The sequence below is a fragment of the Phyllobates terribilis genome, unplaced genomic scaffold, assembly GCF_046119375.1.
Source record: "Phyllobates terribilis strain yellow unplaced genomic scaffold, ASM4611937v1 Scaffold_2__4_contigs__length_985480577, whole genome shotgun sequence".
Lineage (NCBI taxonomy): Eukaryota > Metazoa > Chordata > Amphibia > Anura > Dendrobatidae > Phyllobates > Phyllobates terribilis.
Genome location: NW_027362762.1, coordinates 453,052,311 through 453,067,551, shown reverse-complemented (window position 1 = coordinate 453,067,551; position 15,241 = coordinate 453,052,311). Strand labels below are relative to the sequence as shown.

Genomic DNA, 15,241 nt, shown 5'->3' with positions numbered 1-15,241 from the left:
ATAGTCAATGGCCTCCTCCGGCACATATGCCCAGATCTGGTTTTGTAGGGGTTCAGATGTAAGTCCTGATGGAGCCACTATCCCTAGGAGAATATGGTATGTGAACCCAGTCTGAGGTCTCATTCACACATCAGTATTTCGGATCAGTATTTCATCAGTATTTGTATGCCAAAACCAGGCGTGGCCCAAAACACAGACCAAGTATCAATCTTTCAATTACAGTTTTTCTCAGTAAATTCCACTCTAGGCTTTGGCATCCAAACGCTGATGCAAAATACTGACCAAATACTGAGGTGTGAATGAGGCTTTAGCTAAAGCATCTGTATGATGGTGGTGCTCTGTACAGCATACTATTGACTGCAATGTATACATATGAACATGTAAAGGCAGGATTGAATTGTACAATTTTGAGCTTTTGTTTTCTTATCCTCTTATTCCAAGAGCCATGATTTTTTATTTTTCCTTTGACACAGCCATTGAAGGGCTTGTTTTAGGCTGGACGAGTTATAGTTTTGAATGACACCATTTATTTTACCATACAATGTACTATAAAACTGAAAATATTCTAAGTGCGGTGAAATTGCAAAAAAAAAAAAAAATGCTATTCCATCATTGTTTTTTTGTGTTTTATTCTTACGACTTTCATTGTGTGATAAAAATGACCGGCAGCATGATTCCGCAGACCAATACTATTATGGCTATACCGAACTTATCCACCCAAAAATTTGGGTGATGAAAAAAATTCTGAAATTTGTAAAAAATAAATAAAAATTTTTGTTTGTTTTTGTTTGCATCGATGGATGTGAGGGCTTATTATTTTGCTTTCAGAGCTGACATCGGTCCTGGTAAATAAACAAAACGTTTAGAGTAATTTATTTTCATCTCTTAATATATCTCATTTAAATGAGAAATATTAAACAAAGGATGAAATTTAATGGCCCTACAGTTCAATTTCCCTACACAACCTGTGGACAACCCTTTATCTAGGATGTCAGTAACAATCTTTAAAAAATTGTTCCTATCCATGTTTATACACATGATACACACACATCACTATCTCCTCGAGTTTTCATGTGTAATCCTTCACTATATGGAATGGTACCTAGATTACACATATAAGCTATTCATTTTATCACTTAAGACAGCTCAGTTTGTATTGTGTAACCACAAAATAAAAATACCATAATTAGGGACAATTGTGTTTGCAGTCTGTCCCAAGAGAACAAGAGCTGTTACTGACTCCAATCAGATATACCAATGACCGTCATGTTGAGGTGCAAGCTGTTCTGTCTGGATTTATATATTGATTTATATTATCTCTGAATATTGATCCATTTAAAAAGACTTGTCAGCACAGACAGAAGTGGTGAATTTACTAACCATACCATTACTGCAAACAAAAATAATAATAATGAAACAGTTGTTTCTATTTGTAAATGAAATGTCTATAGACAGATATAATAATGAAACAGTTGTTTCTATTTGTAAATGAAATGTCTATAGACAGATGTGTTCACACATATTTTTGCCATCTTGTGTGACATTATTTACTTTTAAAACTTTGCACAGAAATCTGCAAAAAAAAAAATCACATATGAATAGTCAAAACTGCTTTTACAAAAAAATTCATACACATGTAGCACCAGTCCTAAAGTGATAGGAAAAATATGCTAAAAGTCACTACCTTTTCTGCTTTAAACCAGAGTGGCTCTCAAAATTTCACCCTTTGGAGGGAATTAATCATGACTGATATTTTATACGCCAGTTTTGATCCAGAGTCCACTAGAGTAAGATAGGTAAAAATCAGTAAAAGGCACATATCTCATAGTGAAATAGGCCCATCTTTCAGCTGCCTGTGCACCAGCCAGAAGTGGTTTCCAGTCATAGACTGAAGGGCATTTCTAATTTACTGGAGTAAAATGCTTTCAGCACAAAACTAAAGTGGGTGAAATTTCTGTGGAAAATTCACAACAGATAAGGCTGGGTTCATATCACATTTTAGCCACACTTCTGGGACTGTCGGAGACTCAGGTCTAAGCAGCCGAGGATGCCACTGACTTAATGAAGTAGACAGATTAATTTTTTTTTATGTCTGACCTCAAAATTCAGCAGTGTCCACTTTTGGAAGTGGCCAAAAAAACTTGGTCGACTGTTTTTGTGCCCGATTTTTGTGCAGAAAATGAGATCAGACATGGTGACTCCATCTGCTTGAATAAAGTCAATGGCCCTGTCGACAGATCAGTCTGAATCCTGTTTTTGAGGTCTTCAGGAGAAAGCTCGGCTGATGTTAGGCAAAAAATGTGATGTGAACATAGCAGGTACGTTTATCTTCACACGATGACCTAAAATCCATAAACGATTTTCCCCTGCATTTACTAAATCGTCATTCACTTTATTTTTAAAGTGAATGACGATTGCTCCCCACAGTCAGAGGGAGTTTTACAATAGTTTCCAGATATTACAGAATTGGTTTTGGCACGGGGACCATATTTCTGAAGCCCAACAATTTAGAAGTATTGAAAAATGGTGCATTGATTACAAGTCACACGAGGCATTGTGGGATGCACTGGATACATGTTACGATGATTTTCAGAGTAGTATAAGGCTGTGTGCCCACGATGCGTTTTTTAAGCATTTTTGCAGTGGCAATTCCGCTGCAGAAACGCTTAAAAAACGCTTGGTAGAAGGCCTGCCATGTTCCCCAATGATAATCTGCATGTTCTGTGCACATGCTGCGAAAATTTCCGCTGCGGATTATCATTGTGGAAAAAAAAGCAGCACTACCAATTATTTTGCGGAAGCGCTGCGTTTTCGCCGCCATTGACTAGCATTGGAACGCATGGAATCCGCATAACTGGATCTGTACTTGCGGATTACATGCGTTTCAATGTGCGGATGGTACCCGGGTCTGGAGGAGAGGAGACTCTCCTCCGGACCCGGGTACCATAGAACCTGTAAAAAAAAGAATAAAATAAATATTATATTTACCTTCTGATGGCCCTCGGTGCGCTTGTCTTTGCTTGCCGGCAGATCGCGGTGGACTGAAGGACCTGCGCTGACGTCATTTAGTCATGTGACGGCAGGTCCTTCAGTGTACCACGAGCTGCCGGCAAGCCAGGACGGATCGAATAAAGACTCCGCGGGCCATCGGAAGGTAAGTATATAGTTATTTTTTACCATTCTTTACGGTCACACTATATAAATCCATGCCGTTTGCATGGATTTATATAGTGTGACCAAGTTGTCAAGCACTTTCAAAGTGATGCTAAAATTGCTTGGAAACCGCTTGTCATCCCGCATGCGGAAATACATGTGAAGAACGCTTCACATCCGCTTGTCCCTGGCAGGAAAAAAGCATGTACAATCGGCATGTACAATCCACATGTACAATCGGCATGTACAATCCACATGCGTTTTTACTGCCAGGGAGATGCAGAAATGCTCAGGAAAAAATCGGGAGCATTTCTGCATCGTGGGCACATAGCCTCAGGGGATATTTACATGGGGTTTGTTGAGGAGGACTTTGAACTGGTTCAAATAAAACAATCCACATTAAAAACTGCTTTGAATAATCTTCCTGTTTATTTCAATGGAAATTTCACTTTGCTGTTAATAGGAAAAGATTTTTGGAGATTTTTTTCCTGACAAATCTCGCCACAGAAAAAAAAGAACATGTAATTTCTTTAAAGGTAGGTTCACATGAGCATATAAAAAAATCGTTCATCTAGAAAAGTGGGATGATTTTTTTCTCACTTGTCATCCATGTGTAGTATATACAATCCATTTTTTTACAGCAGCAGCTATTAATCATTTACAAGACCATTTACAGTTTCCTATTGCAAAATGTATCCGTAAAAATCGGATGCTATACTATGGCTCCAAATGGCATCCAATATCTGGCACCCATAGACTTGAAAGGGTGAGTCTCATTTAAGAAAGAAACTCATGCATGCTACCATTCTTTTGACACAGATTCAGTCAGTGAAAAGAATCGCTCGTCTGCACTGTCCCACTTAATAACATTGGTCCGAGTGCTGTCTGTTTTTTCCATGGACAGGAAAAACTAAATGCATAAAATGTGCTTTTTTATGTTTTTAGTTGTGTTTTCTTGACATTCATTTGAATGGGTGAAAAACGCTGACAAAAATTGACATGCTGGGTTTTGGCAAAAATGCAGCAGGGCTCTAAAAGCGTGCGGAGAAAAACGGAAGCGTGCATAAGATTTCAGAAGTCTCATTGATTTTGCTGGTACTGTAAATATTTTACACACCAAATATTCTTCATAAAATAAACAGCAAAAACACTACATTTACGCCATGTGTGAACATGCCCTAAGGATCCATTTACACTACAAGTTTACCACGGACAAGCTTTCCTAGGAATGCTCGTTTCACAAGAATCGTGGAATGTAAACAGGCTGCCAATCCTCCGATGGATGAGCAAAACACTATGTTCCCACGATGAGTGTTTGGTGAGTCTTTGAAGTCGGAGATTTTTTGCAGCATTTCTGCACTTATTAGCTAAGGCCACGTTCACACATTCAATATTTGTCAGTATTTTACATCTGTATTTGTAAGCCAAAACCAGGAGTGGGTGATAAATACAGAAGTGGTGACGTGTTTCTATTATACTTTTCCTCTGATTGTTCTACTCCTGGTTTTGGCTTACAAATAATGAGATAAAAAACTCACCAAATACTTAAAGAAGTTGTCCACTACTTTTACATTGATGCCCTATCCATAGGGTAAGGCATCAATGTATGATCGGCAAGGGTCCCGTACCCGGCACCCCTGCCGATCAGCTGTTATCGGTATCGGCGGCCGGCAGTACTCACCTGTGGGGCAAAGCTGTCAAGTGGTAGTGGCCGCCACGGTGTACTGCACATCCGCCTCCCATTCAATTGAATAGGAGGCGGATGTGCAGTACACCCGTGGCGGCCACAACCACTTCACCGCAGAGCCCCACAGGTGAGCACTTCCGACCGGCGACTGCCGCCACCGATAACAGCTGATCGGCGGGGGTGCCGCGTGCGGGCCCCCGGCCGATCATACATTGATGCCCTATCTTTAGGACAGGGCATCAATGTAAAAGTAGTGGACAACCCCTTTAATATGTGCATGTGGCCTAAGGGAGAATACTTGGGTCTTTTTTACGTGCGTTTTTATTGAGTTTTGATGCTTCGATTTTTACTTCCTGATACAACTTTATTGATAGTCATGTGTGGAATAAATGAGTTTTTAGTTTGTTTTTGCAAAAAAAAACATTGTAATGTGTTGGCTAGAAGTCAATAGGGAAATATTAAATGGACTATGAACTAAGTGGGCTTTGTGGCATTTTTCTAGGTACAGTGTGTATACAAAAAGATAATGAATAAGTCATAAGAAATTTTTGTGAAAAAAAACAAAGAATCATAGCGTTTATTCAAGAAGAGAAAAATTCAGTGTGAAGGAAGTTTATAGTGTGATCATTTCCACCAGCTTGAGGGTTTTTTCACGTATCACTTATTCGGCCTATGCTCCTTCCACTAGATCAGGGTACCCCGATCTCCCGTCCTGACGGCCCCCAACACATCATGAGCTCAGGATTTCCTTCTATTACACAGGTGATGGCTTTATTATAAAGGCAGCAGAGACTGCCTCAGGTTCTCTCACCTGTCCAATACTAATAACACAACCTGTTGGGGGGCTGTGAGGACTGGAGTTTGGGAAACACTGAACTAGATGAAACCACACGGAAGCCCCCTTTATACGACCCCACACTCTTGATGTGAACAAGCACAGAGTACAAAAAACATCGCAGTAATTCCAGTCACAGCTGAGGCGAGTGAATGTAGCCCCCCACATATGGGAGCCGGGACTGAGGGGGTTTCCCCGGTGTAATAACCTCATTATTAGCACAAAGCCTGAGCTCTGCCGCCCTCCCTCTCAGGACCAGCAGCCATTCACAGACCATGTGCGGCTGAGGGAGCTTTGTTTTCCCCTCGCTCCCACCAGCCGGGCGGCACAACAATGTCCACACAGGCTGCAGGTCATCTATGTAAATCTCCTTCCCGCCTCCTCCTCCCTGTGTGTGCAGAGCCGGTTCCCGGGACGCGCCCATAGGGGGCGGGGCCAGCACACCAGATATAATGAGCTGTGGGAACAATGAACTCGCTCACATTCAGCGTGTCCGGGAGACAGGAGAGCGTCTGGGGACACCGGGTAAGGAGCAGCACGTGTGGCATGTGGGGTATGATGGCGGTTGGTGCGGAGCAGTACCAGCATGTGTGGTGGCGTATGCACGCGCCTTCCAGTCTGTACCCGTGTGTGGTACATATTGCACACTGATACTTGGCTATGGAGACGCAGTCTGTTGTGAACTGGTTGCGATTTTCTCGCGTCCTTGTTATGTTGGCTTTGTTTTTCTGCCACTTTAACTGTTTACTTTGTGTAAACTTTTTACATTACTCGTCCCTATCTAAATCCGTCTGAGGCCACGCCCCCATGACTGCTCTGCCCTCCTCCAGTCAGGGTAGCATTTCCCATCATCAAAACATCACTCTTGCTTAGTCCTCTCTAAAATCAACACTTTCCCTGTAATAAGTAATGGTTATCCAATGGTAGGAAAAATCTGCCATAATGGCTTGTCTTCTGGCTCCTATGACTTTGTAGCATCGGGGTAACAATGGTGGGCAGCTACTTTCTATGCACCTATTGCATGTTCATGTCTAATAGATCCTTGCAGGGGTGATTATGCTATTGGTGCAATCTCTGCAGCTGAACAGGGGCCCATGAGGTTATGGGTCCCACATTCTAAGCAGCTGTTGTCTTATACACATGAGGGTCCCTCTTCTGTCTGTGTCCACCATGTAATGTTCTGTTGAATCCTACTTGCCTGTCAATTAGGTCTATTATGTCATACTATGAACAGTATTTCTTATAGGATGCTGTCAAACCACCTTCCTCTTGTAAACTTTTGCTATTCTCTTACAGGACCATGGATTTTGGGTGTTACAATACACACTACTTCTATGATGAGGACTTTCAGGAGGACTTTTATCGGCATATTGCTCCAAGTGAGGATATATGGAAAAAATTTGAGCTTGTACCTGGTAGCCCTCGGCCTAATGCAGGGTCCCTTGGAGAAAGCGGTACTGAATGGCGATCGGAGATCATGGATTTAGGATGGGAGTCTCCTGTGAAACTGTCTAAACTTAGTTCTGTTGTTCTCCGGAGAGACTGTATGTGGAGTAGTTTCTCAACCCGTGAACAGCTGGAAAAGGTCATCAATGAACGCTTATCATGTGCCCCTCCTCGGGCAACAAGTACTAGTACTCAACCTGTTTCAGAACCTGAAGTCCTAGAGCCTGTGGTCAGCCCCGTGGAGCAGACTGCCATTGTTCCAGCTGTCATCCCAGAGAAGATTGCACACTCGTCTGGATCGGAAAGCACCAGTGACTCTGGTAAGATGGTGGGGTGGGCATTCTTAGGTGTTTGTTTTGGTAACCAGATCCTGGGAGTCTGATTAATGTTTGTTTGACCTGTAAAGGTTCACTTCTGCATTTGATATTTGGTCCAACCCTAATGCATAGCCTCTTGTATTATCTTGTATGTTAGTCTATGAGTATGAAAAGCACCTGCAATAAACCAGGGCTGGGTGGATCTCTTTACTTCCTTATGAGTTAACAAGCTGGTACAAGCATTCTATACACACCTAGTGCCCGCAGCAGGTGTACGACAGGCAAAACTGCTTCATGAGTTACCTTGGGGTTGGTGGATAACCAGGGAGTTGAATTGAGTGGATGCTTGTAGAACTTAACAAGGTTCTTGGCTCCCTGAATTGACAACCATTTTATGGAGAACTTCTTACCAGAGACTTGAATAAAGTGAACTAATCTGATAACCTCACATGTGGCTTTTTGACCTAAAGAATACAGTTCTACACTAGATGGTAACTGACATGCTAGCTTGGGTTTAGGTTATAGATTAGAACAGGTGCCATACTTCGGTTTACTATCCTAAAGCAAGCCAGGGGTAATGTTTCCTAGAGGAGTATTGTGTAGATGCCCTCCTCCACCCATCACAAAGTTACACAATGTGCAAGTGCTTTCAGCTAAACAAGGGAGCCACATGGCCAGACAAAGCAACAGCTTGCAGTCGGCAGGGGTTCAGACACCATCTCAACCAATAAGAGTCCTGCATTTAAATTGAGGACCTTAGACCAATTGGAGCTCACAGACATGTGACTGGGATTTATTAATGGGGAATTGAGCCTATTCACACTTCCATCCTTTGTGGTGTCTTTTGTATTGAATGTGCAGTCTCCCTCCCCCCAATGCCTCGCCCAGACTCCTGCACATGCTGGGAGATGTAACACTCCCATCCATTTGTTCATTGCAGTGCAATCCTATTGTTTGGATGTGATTTATCCATATACATGAGTACTGTATGCTGCATGAATAGGCTATTGACATTTGCTTAATTTACAGTGGACCCACTAACCATAATAGCATTGGAGTTGGGTTCCACTTTTTTTTTTTTTTTTTTCCTCCAGGCTCTTAAAACATAGTAAAAAGCTAATAACACAAGTATAGTATTTTAAACAATTGTTTTATTTTTTTGTTCTTTTCTTAACAGAAGAGGATGAAATTGATGTGGTGACTGTGGGGAAACGGAAGTCTTACCATGGTCGTCAGCCAGTGACCATAACTGTGAGAGCAGACCCCAAACTGTTCCACATATCTATCCACCAGCAGCAACATAACTATGCTGCACGCCTGCCCCCGGAGCCCAGCTCTACCTCTTCACAGGACTGTCCATCTCCCTCTGTAGAAGAACCGGGTGAAATCAGCTGTTCAGTGCAGCCCTGCAGCCCTGCTTCATCAAGCTCTACCACCCCATCAGGAGGCTCGGACAGTGAGGACCTGGTCAAACGGAAGAATCACAACTATATGGAGCGCAAGAGGAGGAATGATTTACGTTCACGGTTCCTGGCACTTAGAGAAGAAGTGCCTGGTCTTGCCAATTCTTCCAAGTCCCCCAAGGTGGTGGTTTTGAGTAAAGCTACAGAGTATTTGAAGGGTTTGGTTGGTGCTGAACAACAGCTGGTAGCGGAGAAAGTGAAACTTCGCACTCGCCACCAGCAGCTATTGAGGCGAATCTCCCAGTTGACGAGCCGTTAGGAGGGATACATGGCAGGAGTCTGCCTGGCACATTTGCACATTTGTGAAGTTATGTCTTTGGATTGCACAAAACAGACTTTTACTGAGTCAGTGCTCTGTGTAGCACTACTTGAGAAAGGGCTGGTCATATCAGGTGAATCTATATGGTTCCTCAGGTCCTACTAGACTTGTTCCCTCTTTCCACATGAATCTGGACATTCCATTTGGACAATTATTCTTCCTCAAGGGACCTCAGCTGTAAATGCTACAAGCTAGCATCTCTTTAAATGTTGGAGGTAACCTCTCAGGTGGTGGTTATAGCTCCAATTTGTCCATTAAAACCCCCCCCCTTTGGATTTGTTCTGTAATGCACTTTATTCTCCTATTACCAGATTTTGTATAGTCTACACTTTTCCTGCTGGCTCATAGATGAAATATAACTTCTGTAGTCTTCTGCTAAAGTACACCATGTACTTGGTGTTCTTCTGGGAACAAGTATCAGTCATGGTATAAGGGCTTGTTCACACACTGCATCTTTCACAGGAAAATGCAGCAGTGTTTTATAAGACTAGCAAGGTGCATGAGATTTCTGACATGTCATTCATACGGTTTTTGACCCCCCCCCCCCCCCCATGTACACCCTCAGTGCGGGATTTTTTCCTCCCTGCAGCATGTCAATTTTCAGTATTTTTCACTCATTCATCTGGGAGGGGGTGATGGACTATTTTAAGTATTTTTGCTGCCGAAAAATCTGCTTCAAATACTCAATATATGCATATCCTAACCATGACTGATACTTCTGCAGGGGGAAAAAATATAAGTAGACCTTGTGGACTGCCATATTATTGTGGAGAGATATTTGGGACGGTCTGGTGTGAACCACTCTATACCTCACTCTAGTCACTTTACACTCGTTTGTCTTTTGTGACTTGTTTTGTACTTTTCTTTTGAAGCTGCTGCCTGCTGGATTTTGTACTGAATTAGATTTATACTGTATTTTTGTATATCTTTTGAGTAACAGATTTATAAAAAAAACTTTAACTGAGGACAGTTAAACATTATGTTCATGTTATGATTTTATTATACTTTCAATTTCTACTGCCACACAGGCCTAGAGTGCTGCAGATTTTGGTTGCTAGTAATGCTGGTTGTGAACTGGCTCTGTGCAGTCCATAGCTGGTCTCATACACAAAACTGCATTGCAAATATTAGAATTGCTGTGCAGTGGACAATGGAAATCCACCTAGTGACTGGCACATTTGCCCATGATAAAAATCACGAGCTGCTGTATGTCGTCTGACCCTGTTTTCTAAATGTCCTTTGTTGGATAAAAATGCAAACCCAAATAAAGCCACATTTTCAAATGCTAGATCTGTGTCTGACTACTTTGGTTTTTTTCATGGTTCATTGTTTTGGTTTAGATGCTTAGAGTGAGAAGGAAGTAAACTGTAATCTGCACCACACCTTGATCTCAATCCAGACAATCTGCAGCTAGTGTTTGTACTTGCATTAAGATGTTGTATAGATTTGCTTAATAAACACTTTATACTTTGTTTTGGCTCCTGGAGCTTTAATAAATTATCCCAATGCCTCTGCGCTGTTGCAAGTACAGAGTCCAATTCAATGTATTGCCTAGAGAAAGTAATTTGATAAGGCTGTAAAAGTTGAGTTAAGGCCCCCACCCCTCAACTTTTTTTTTTTTTTTTTTCCCTAGCCATTCTTAACCCCCCCTCCCCCAATACACATTAGTTGTCTTATACACAGGAGTGCATGATCGGCTGAGTGCTCCTGTGTTCTTGTAGATGTCTGGATGAGGCTTGTCATGGAGAACAAAAGCAGTTCAAAATCTGACATGCCAGAGCCTTGACTCTCCTAACAATTGTTCACCTGACCTTAATCTAAGGTGTATGGGGTGTTTAAGGGTCCATTTACACTGCAAGATTATAAGAAACAAGTGTTATTTTGAATGCTTGTGTCACAATCTTGCAGGCTAAACAGGCTGCATATCACCTGATGGACAAAACTTAACTTCTCTTTTTATCATTAAGTTCTCTTGGGCTGCATAAAAATCCATGGTTCTGTGTAAACAAGACTTGCATGGCAAGAACAATTGTAGCCTTCTCTAAAGGGAGGCGGGTGGGCACAAATCTAACTCTTCAATGTGTTAAACTCCTTTAAATTTATAGGCACCTTATGCCCATAGGCTCACATGCCCCTTTAGATCACTAATGAAACTGGCATTGGTTACACAATGAACAGCATTAAACAACTGGAATTCTAGTTACTCCCTGGGGGTGTTAAATCTGTATGACAGGCAACCTTTTAATCATAACAGGACATTGTTGAAAACTGCCTTATTATACTTGTGGCTAGCATAGAAATGTAAAGTCTGGCCACTAGCAGAATGGTAGACTATTCTAGATCTGGGCTTCATGTATTGTTTCTCATGCTATACAATTTATTGGGCTATGTACAGTATTTACTTTTAGTTGAATGAAGGGCTAGCAATGTGTCAACACTTGAGTGTAATTAATAATTCACACTTCAATAACTTATAAATTTATCTAAAGGTCCCCTAAAGTCTGATGTATGTTGTATGGCATTTATTCCTTAACCCTGCTTATTGGTTTCCTGAGGAATTGATCCACAAAGTATAATTGACAGGTTTAAAGGACTGTTGTGGGCATACAATCCCGATCTGATATGGAGAAATGGTACTGCATGCTGGGAAGTGCAGTTGTTAAAGCCACAATCTGACTGGACAAATGTCATATGGGTCTAATTGATACTGAATCATAAAAGTATATATTACAATTTCTATTTGAATTTCAATCAACATGGTCTAATTATCCAAATAATATAGTAATGAATGGCCAGGTAAAATGCCCTTTGGTTGTGGTTTTGCCCCATCTGCTTTAATGTGAAATGTCATGGGCTAAACTCTCAAACTCATTGTTTATCTACAGTAAGTTTTATATTCTATAGGAAGCACAGCTGATATTCTTACATTACACAGATGGCAATAATCAATCGCAGCAATCACCAACCTCATGGATCCTTTATGCTGTAGCGACCCTGCAGCCTTTTTTTTTTTTTTTTTTTTTTTTGCTAATGGAACGTTTTACATAGTGGCTGAAGCTTTACAGACTTTCCTGTTGTGTCTGTTTTTAGTTTCTGCATCAAAGTGCTAATCCATATAAATAGGGAGGCTCCAGCAATATCTGAGAACTCATAAAGGATGGTTCTGCCTGCCATTTGATGTGCAGACTTGTGTGCGCTGAATCGTTTGTCTCCTTTGTCTTTGTTCTGCACTGTCTGGTTTCAGCATCAGACACAATCTGCTTACACACCCAGTGTAATTCCACTAGAAACCTATCATGTCATTTTCTTTAATGCAGTCCTCTTCCTTGTTCCTATGGCAACTGTTGCTGTGGCTTGACAGAATTGCTCAGGGTTGCTATTGGACAGCCACAGATTCTGTTACTATGGATTCCTGATATTATCTTGTTGCCATAGGACCATGTGCTGTTACAGGACTAGTCACCAATCTGCAACCAGCCAGCACAGTCTCCATCTGTGTGGATAAACTTAGTGGTGATCTCATTATGCTGTTGTGAACGAATTTAGTAAGAACATTAGGAATATGTGGATAGGTAGAACAAATGGATTTATTTTTTTTACATAAAAGCCTGAGAAAAATAATGTAAGCAGTTTAATGTCTCCAGATGCTTTCTGTACTCGGCTGCAGTTGTCTGTGCTGCCGTCTTTCTAAATCTAGATTTGCTCAGACAAAATAAAGCATTAGTGAGTGCAGAACATTACAGTGCTAAAATTCAGTTCCCAGGTTCCATTCTCTTCTAGTGATTGGGAAATGTTTTTTCATCTTAAGTGTGACTTATCTATACAGTGCTTGGGGTTTTTCCTAATTTCTAGGACATGCTGGTTGAAGTGTCTGTTGTAGAGATGAGAATTTTTCCCCTAAAATGATATGCGTCAAATTAAAATTACTTCAAAGCCTCCAATTGCCCCAAAAACACATTTGAGTCCTAGAACTGTATCCAACACCTTTCAAGCTGTTTAACCCCTTACAGCGATTGTTAACGCTTTTTCACAGTGGCAGTTAAGGGTACTTATGCCGCAGCGCCGCTCTTTCACATTGCTGAGGAATAAGGCTGTAGCGGCTCTTCCCCGCGTTGGAAATTCTCCAGCATCTCCGCTACCGGGGGTAGCTGAGACCCCAGAGAACATCAGGGCAGGTTTTTCGGGTCCCCTATCACGTGATTGGCACTATTCTGTGAACATGTTTCACGGCTGTTATACAGCCATAAAACACGCAAGGATTGCCTGCCATACAAGGACAATCCCCACATGTTTTTTTTTGGGTGTCCTGACAAGCCCTGCTTATGCTCAAGCTCATGGTGTAGCAGCTATGCCAGACCAGGACAGCCAGGTGCAGCAGAAGCTGACCCCTCCACCTCAACAATGCCAGCGGAAGAAGCAGTCGGACACCTCGCACATGGACGGCCGCTCCAGCAACCGTAGCGGCAGCAGGAGAAGTAAGGTGTCGGACGTTTCAGGGCCATCCAGAAGGGATTCATCTTATGTCTCGCCACAGCCACCAAATCCGGTACCCTTTTGTGACTTCAGGGGTGAGTGATCTTTGTGAATGTCAATTAATAGTAATGGAAAGTTATGTGCTTCATTCCTTAGGAACCTAAGAGAAGCACCAAAAAGAAGCACAGGGTTTGTGTCTTATGCCAGGCCCCCCTTTCCATAGATTGGCACAAACAGCTTTGTGCAAGCTGTATTAACCAAACCATAGCGGAGAGCACCCTGGATTGCGCTTCTAATTTGAGGTCCGTAATCTGTTCAGAGGTGCAGGATTCCCTGAAAGGCTTGCTAAAGGGGAAAAAGATCCCATAAAGATATCTCCTCCGACTATGATTTATCCTCCCAGTCAGAGGATATTTGCCTCAGTGATTTGGCATCCTCCTCTTCATCAGATAGTGGTAGGCCCTGTTTCCCTATTGAGGATACTGACAAGTTGGTCAGAGCGGTCAGATCTACCATGGGCTTGAGGGAGGAAAAGGCAGCCAGGTCCCTGGAAGACATTATGTTCGCAGGCCTGGAGGGAAAAAAAGACGCTCCTTTCCGGTGAATCCCAAAATTCAGACCCTTATAGACCGGGAATGGAGGAAGCTGGAGAAATCAGGAGTATTGCCCTCATCCTCTAAAAGGAGGTACCCCTTCGAGGATAGTGTCTTTGGGTCCTGGGACAAAATTCCTAAAGTTGATGGGTCTGTCGCCCGATCATCCAAAAGATCGTCCCTACCCCTGGAAGATTCCGGCAGTCTAAAGGATGCTCTGGATAAGAAGGCAGATATCTTCATGCGTCACACCTAGGAAGCAGCGGCAGGGGGCCTGAAGCCAGCAGTAGCAGGCACTTGTGTCGCTAGGTCACTTATGGTGTGGCTTTAGCAATTAGGAGACCAGCTCAAGGATAAAAAGATGTCCAGAGATAAAATCCTCTCCAATCTGCCTTTGCTACAAGCAGCATCTGCTTTTTTTGGCCGACTCCTCAGCGGATTCCGTTAAACTCGCTGCCAGGTCTGCAAATTTGTCTAATGCTGCCAGACTAGCCCTGTGGCTCAAGGGTTGCCCAGGAGACCTACAATCTAAGCATAAGCTTTGTTTTCTTCCTTGTGATGGTAAACTTTTGTTTGGCCAAAAACTGGACGAGCTTTTGGAGAAGGCTGGCGACAGAAAGAGAGAGGTTTCCCAGGGTTCACGGAGGAAACAAAAAGGTCCTATTTTCGGAGGAAGAGATTTAACTGGGCGCGCCCTACGGGAGAAAGGAAAAGATGGGAGCCCAGATCTAAAAAGGACTCTGGTTACATGTTTGGAGGACCATCCTCCAGTACCAAAAAATCTCCCCAATGACGTGAGGCTAGAGGTCGGGGGAAGGCTTTCCCATTTTATCCCAGCTTGGGAAGCCATCACTTCAAATCCCTGGGTGTTGGATATCATAAAGAACGGCCTAAAGATACGCTTCAGTCAGGTCCCTCACTGAACCTTCATGATCACCTCCAGGAGGAAGTCCAG

At 42.5% G+C, this 15,241-nt stretch overlaps 1 protein-coding gene across 1 annotated transcript; it reads left to right on the top strand.

Annotated features, from left to right (window-relative positions):
• Positions 1-6,128: 6,128 nt before the first annotated feature.
• MYCL (MYCL proto-oncogene, bHLH transcription factor) lies at positions 6,129-10,596 on the top strand. Its single transcript, XM_073670569.1, is given in 4 exon segments — positions 6,129-6,179; positions 6,181-6,200; positions 6,972-7,441; positions 8,616-10,596. Coding segments are annotated over 4 exon segments (1,071 nt in total). The 5' UTR covers positions 6,129-6,143; the 3' UTR covers positions 9,161-10,596.
• The last annotated feature ends 4,645 nt before the right edge of the window (positions 10,597-15,241 follow it).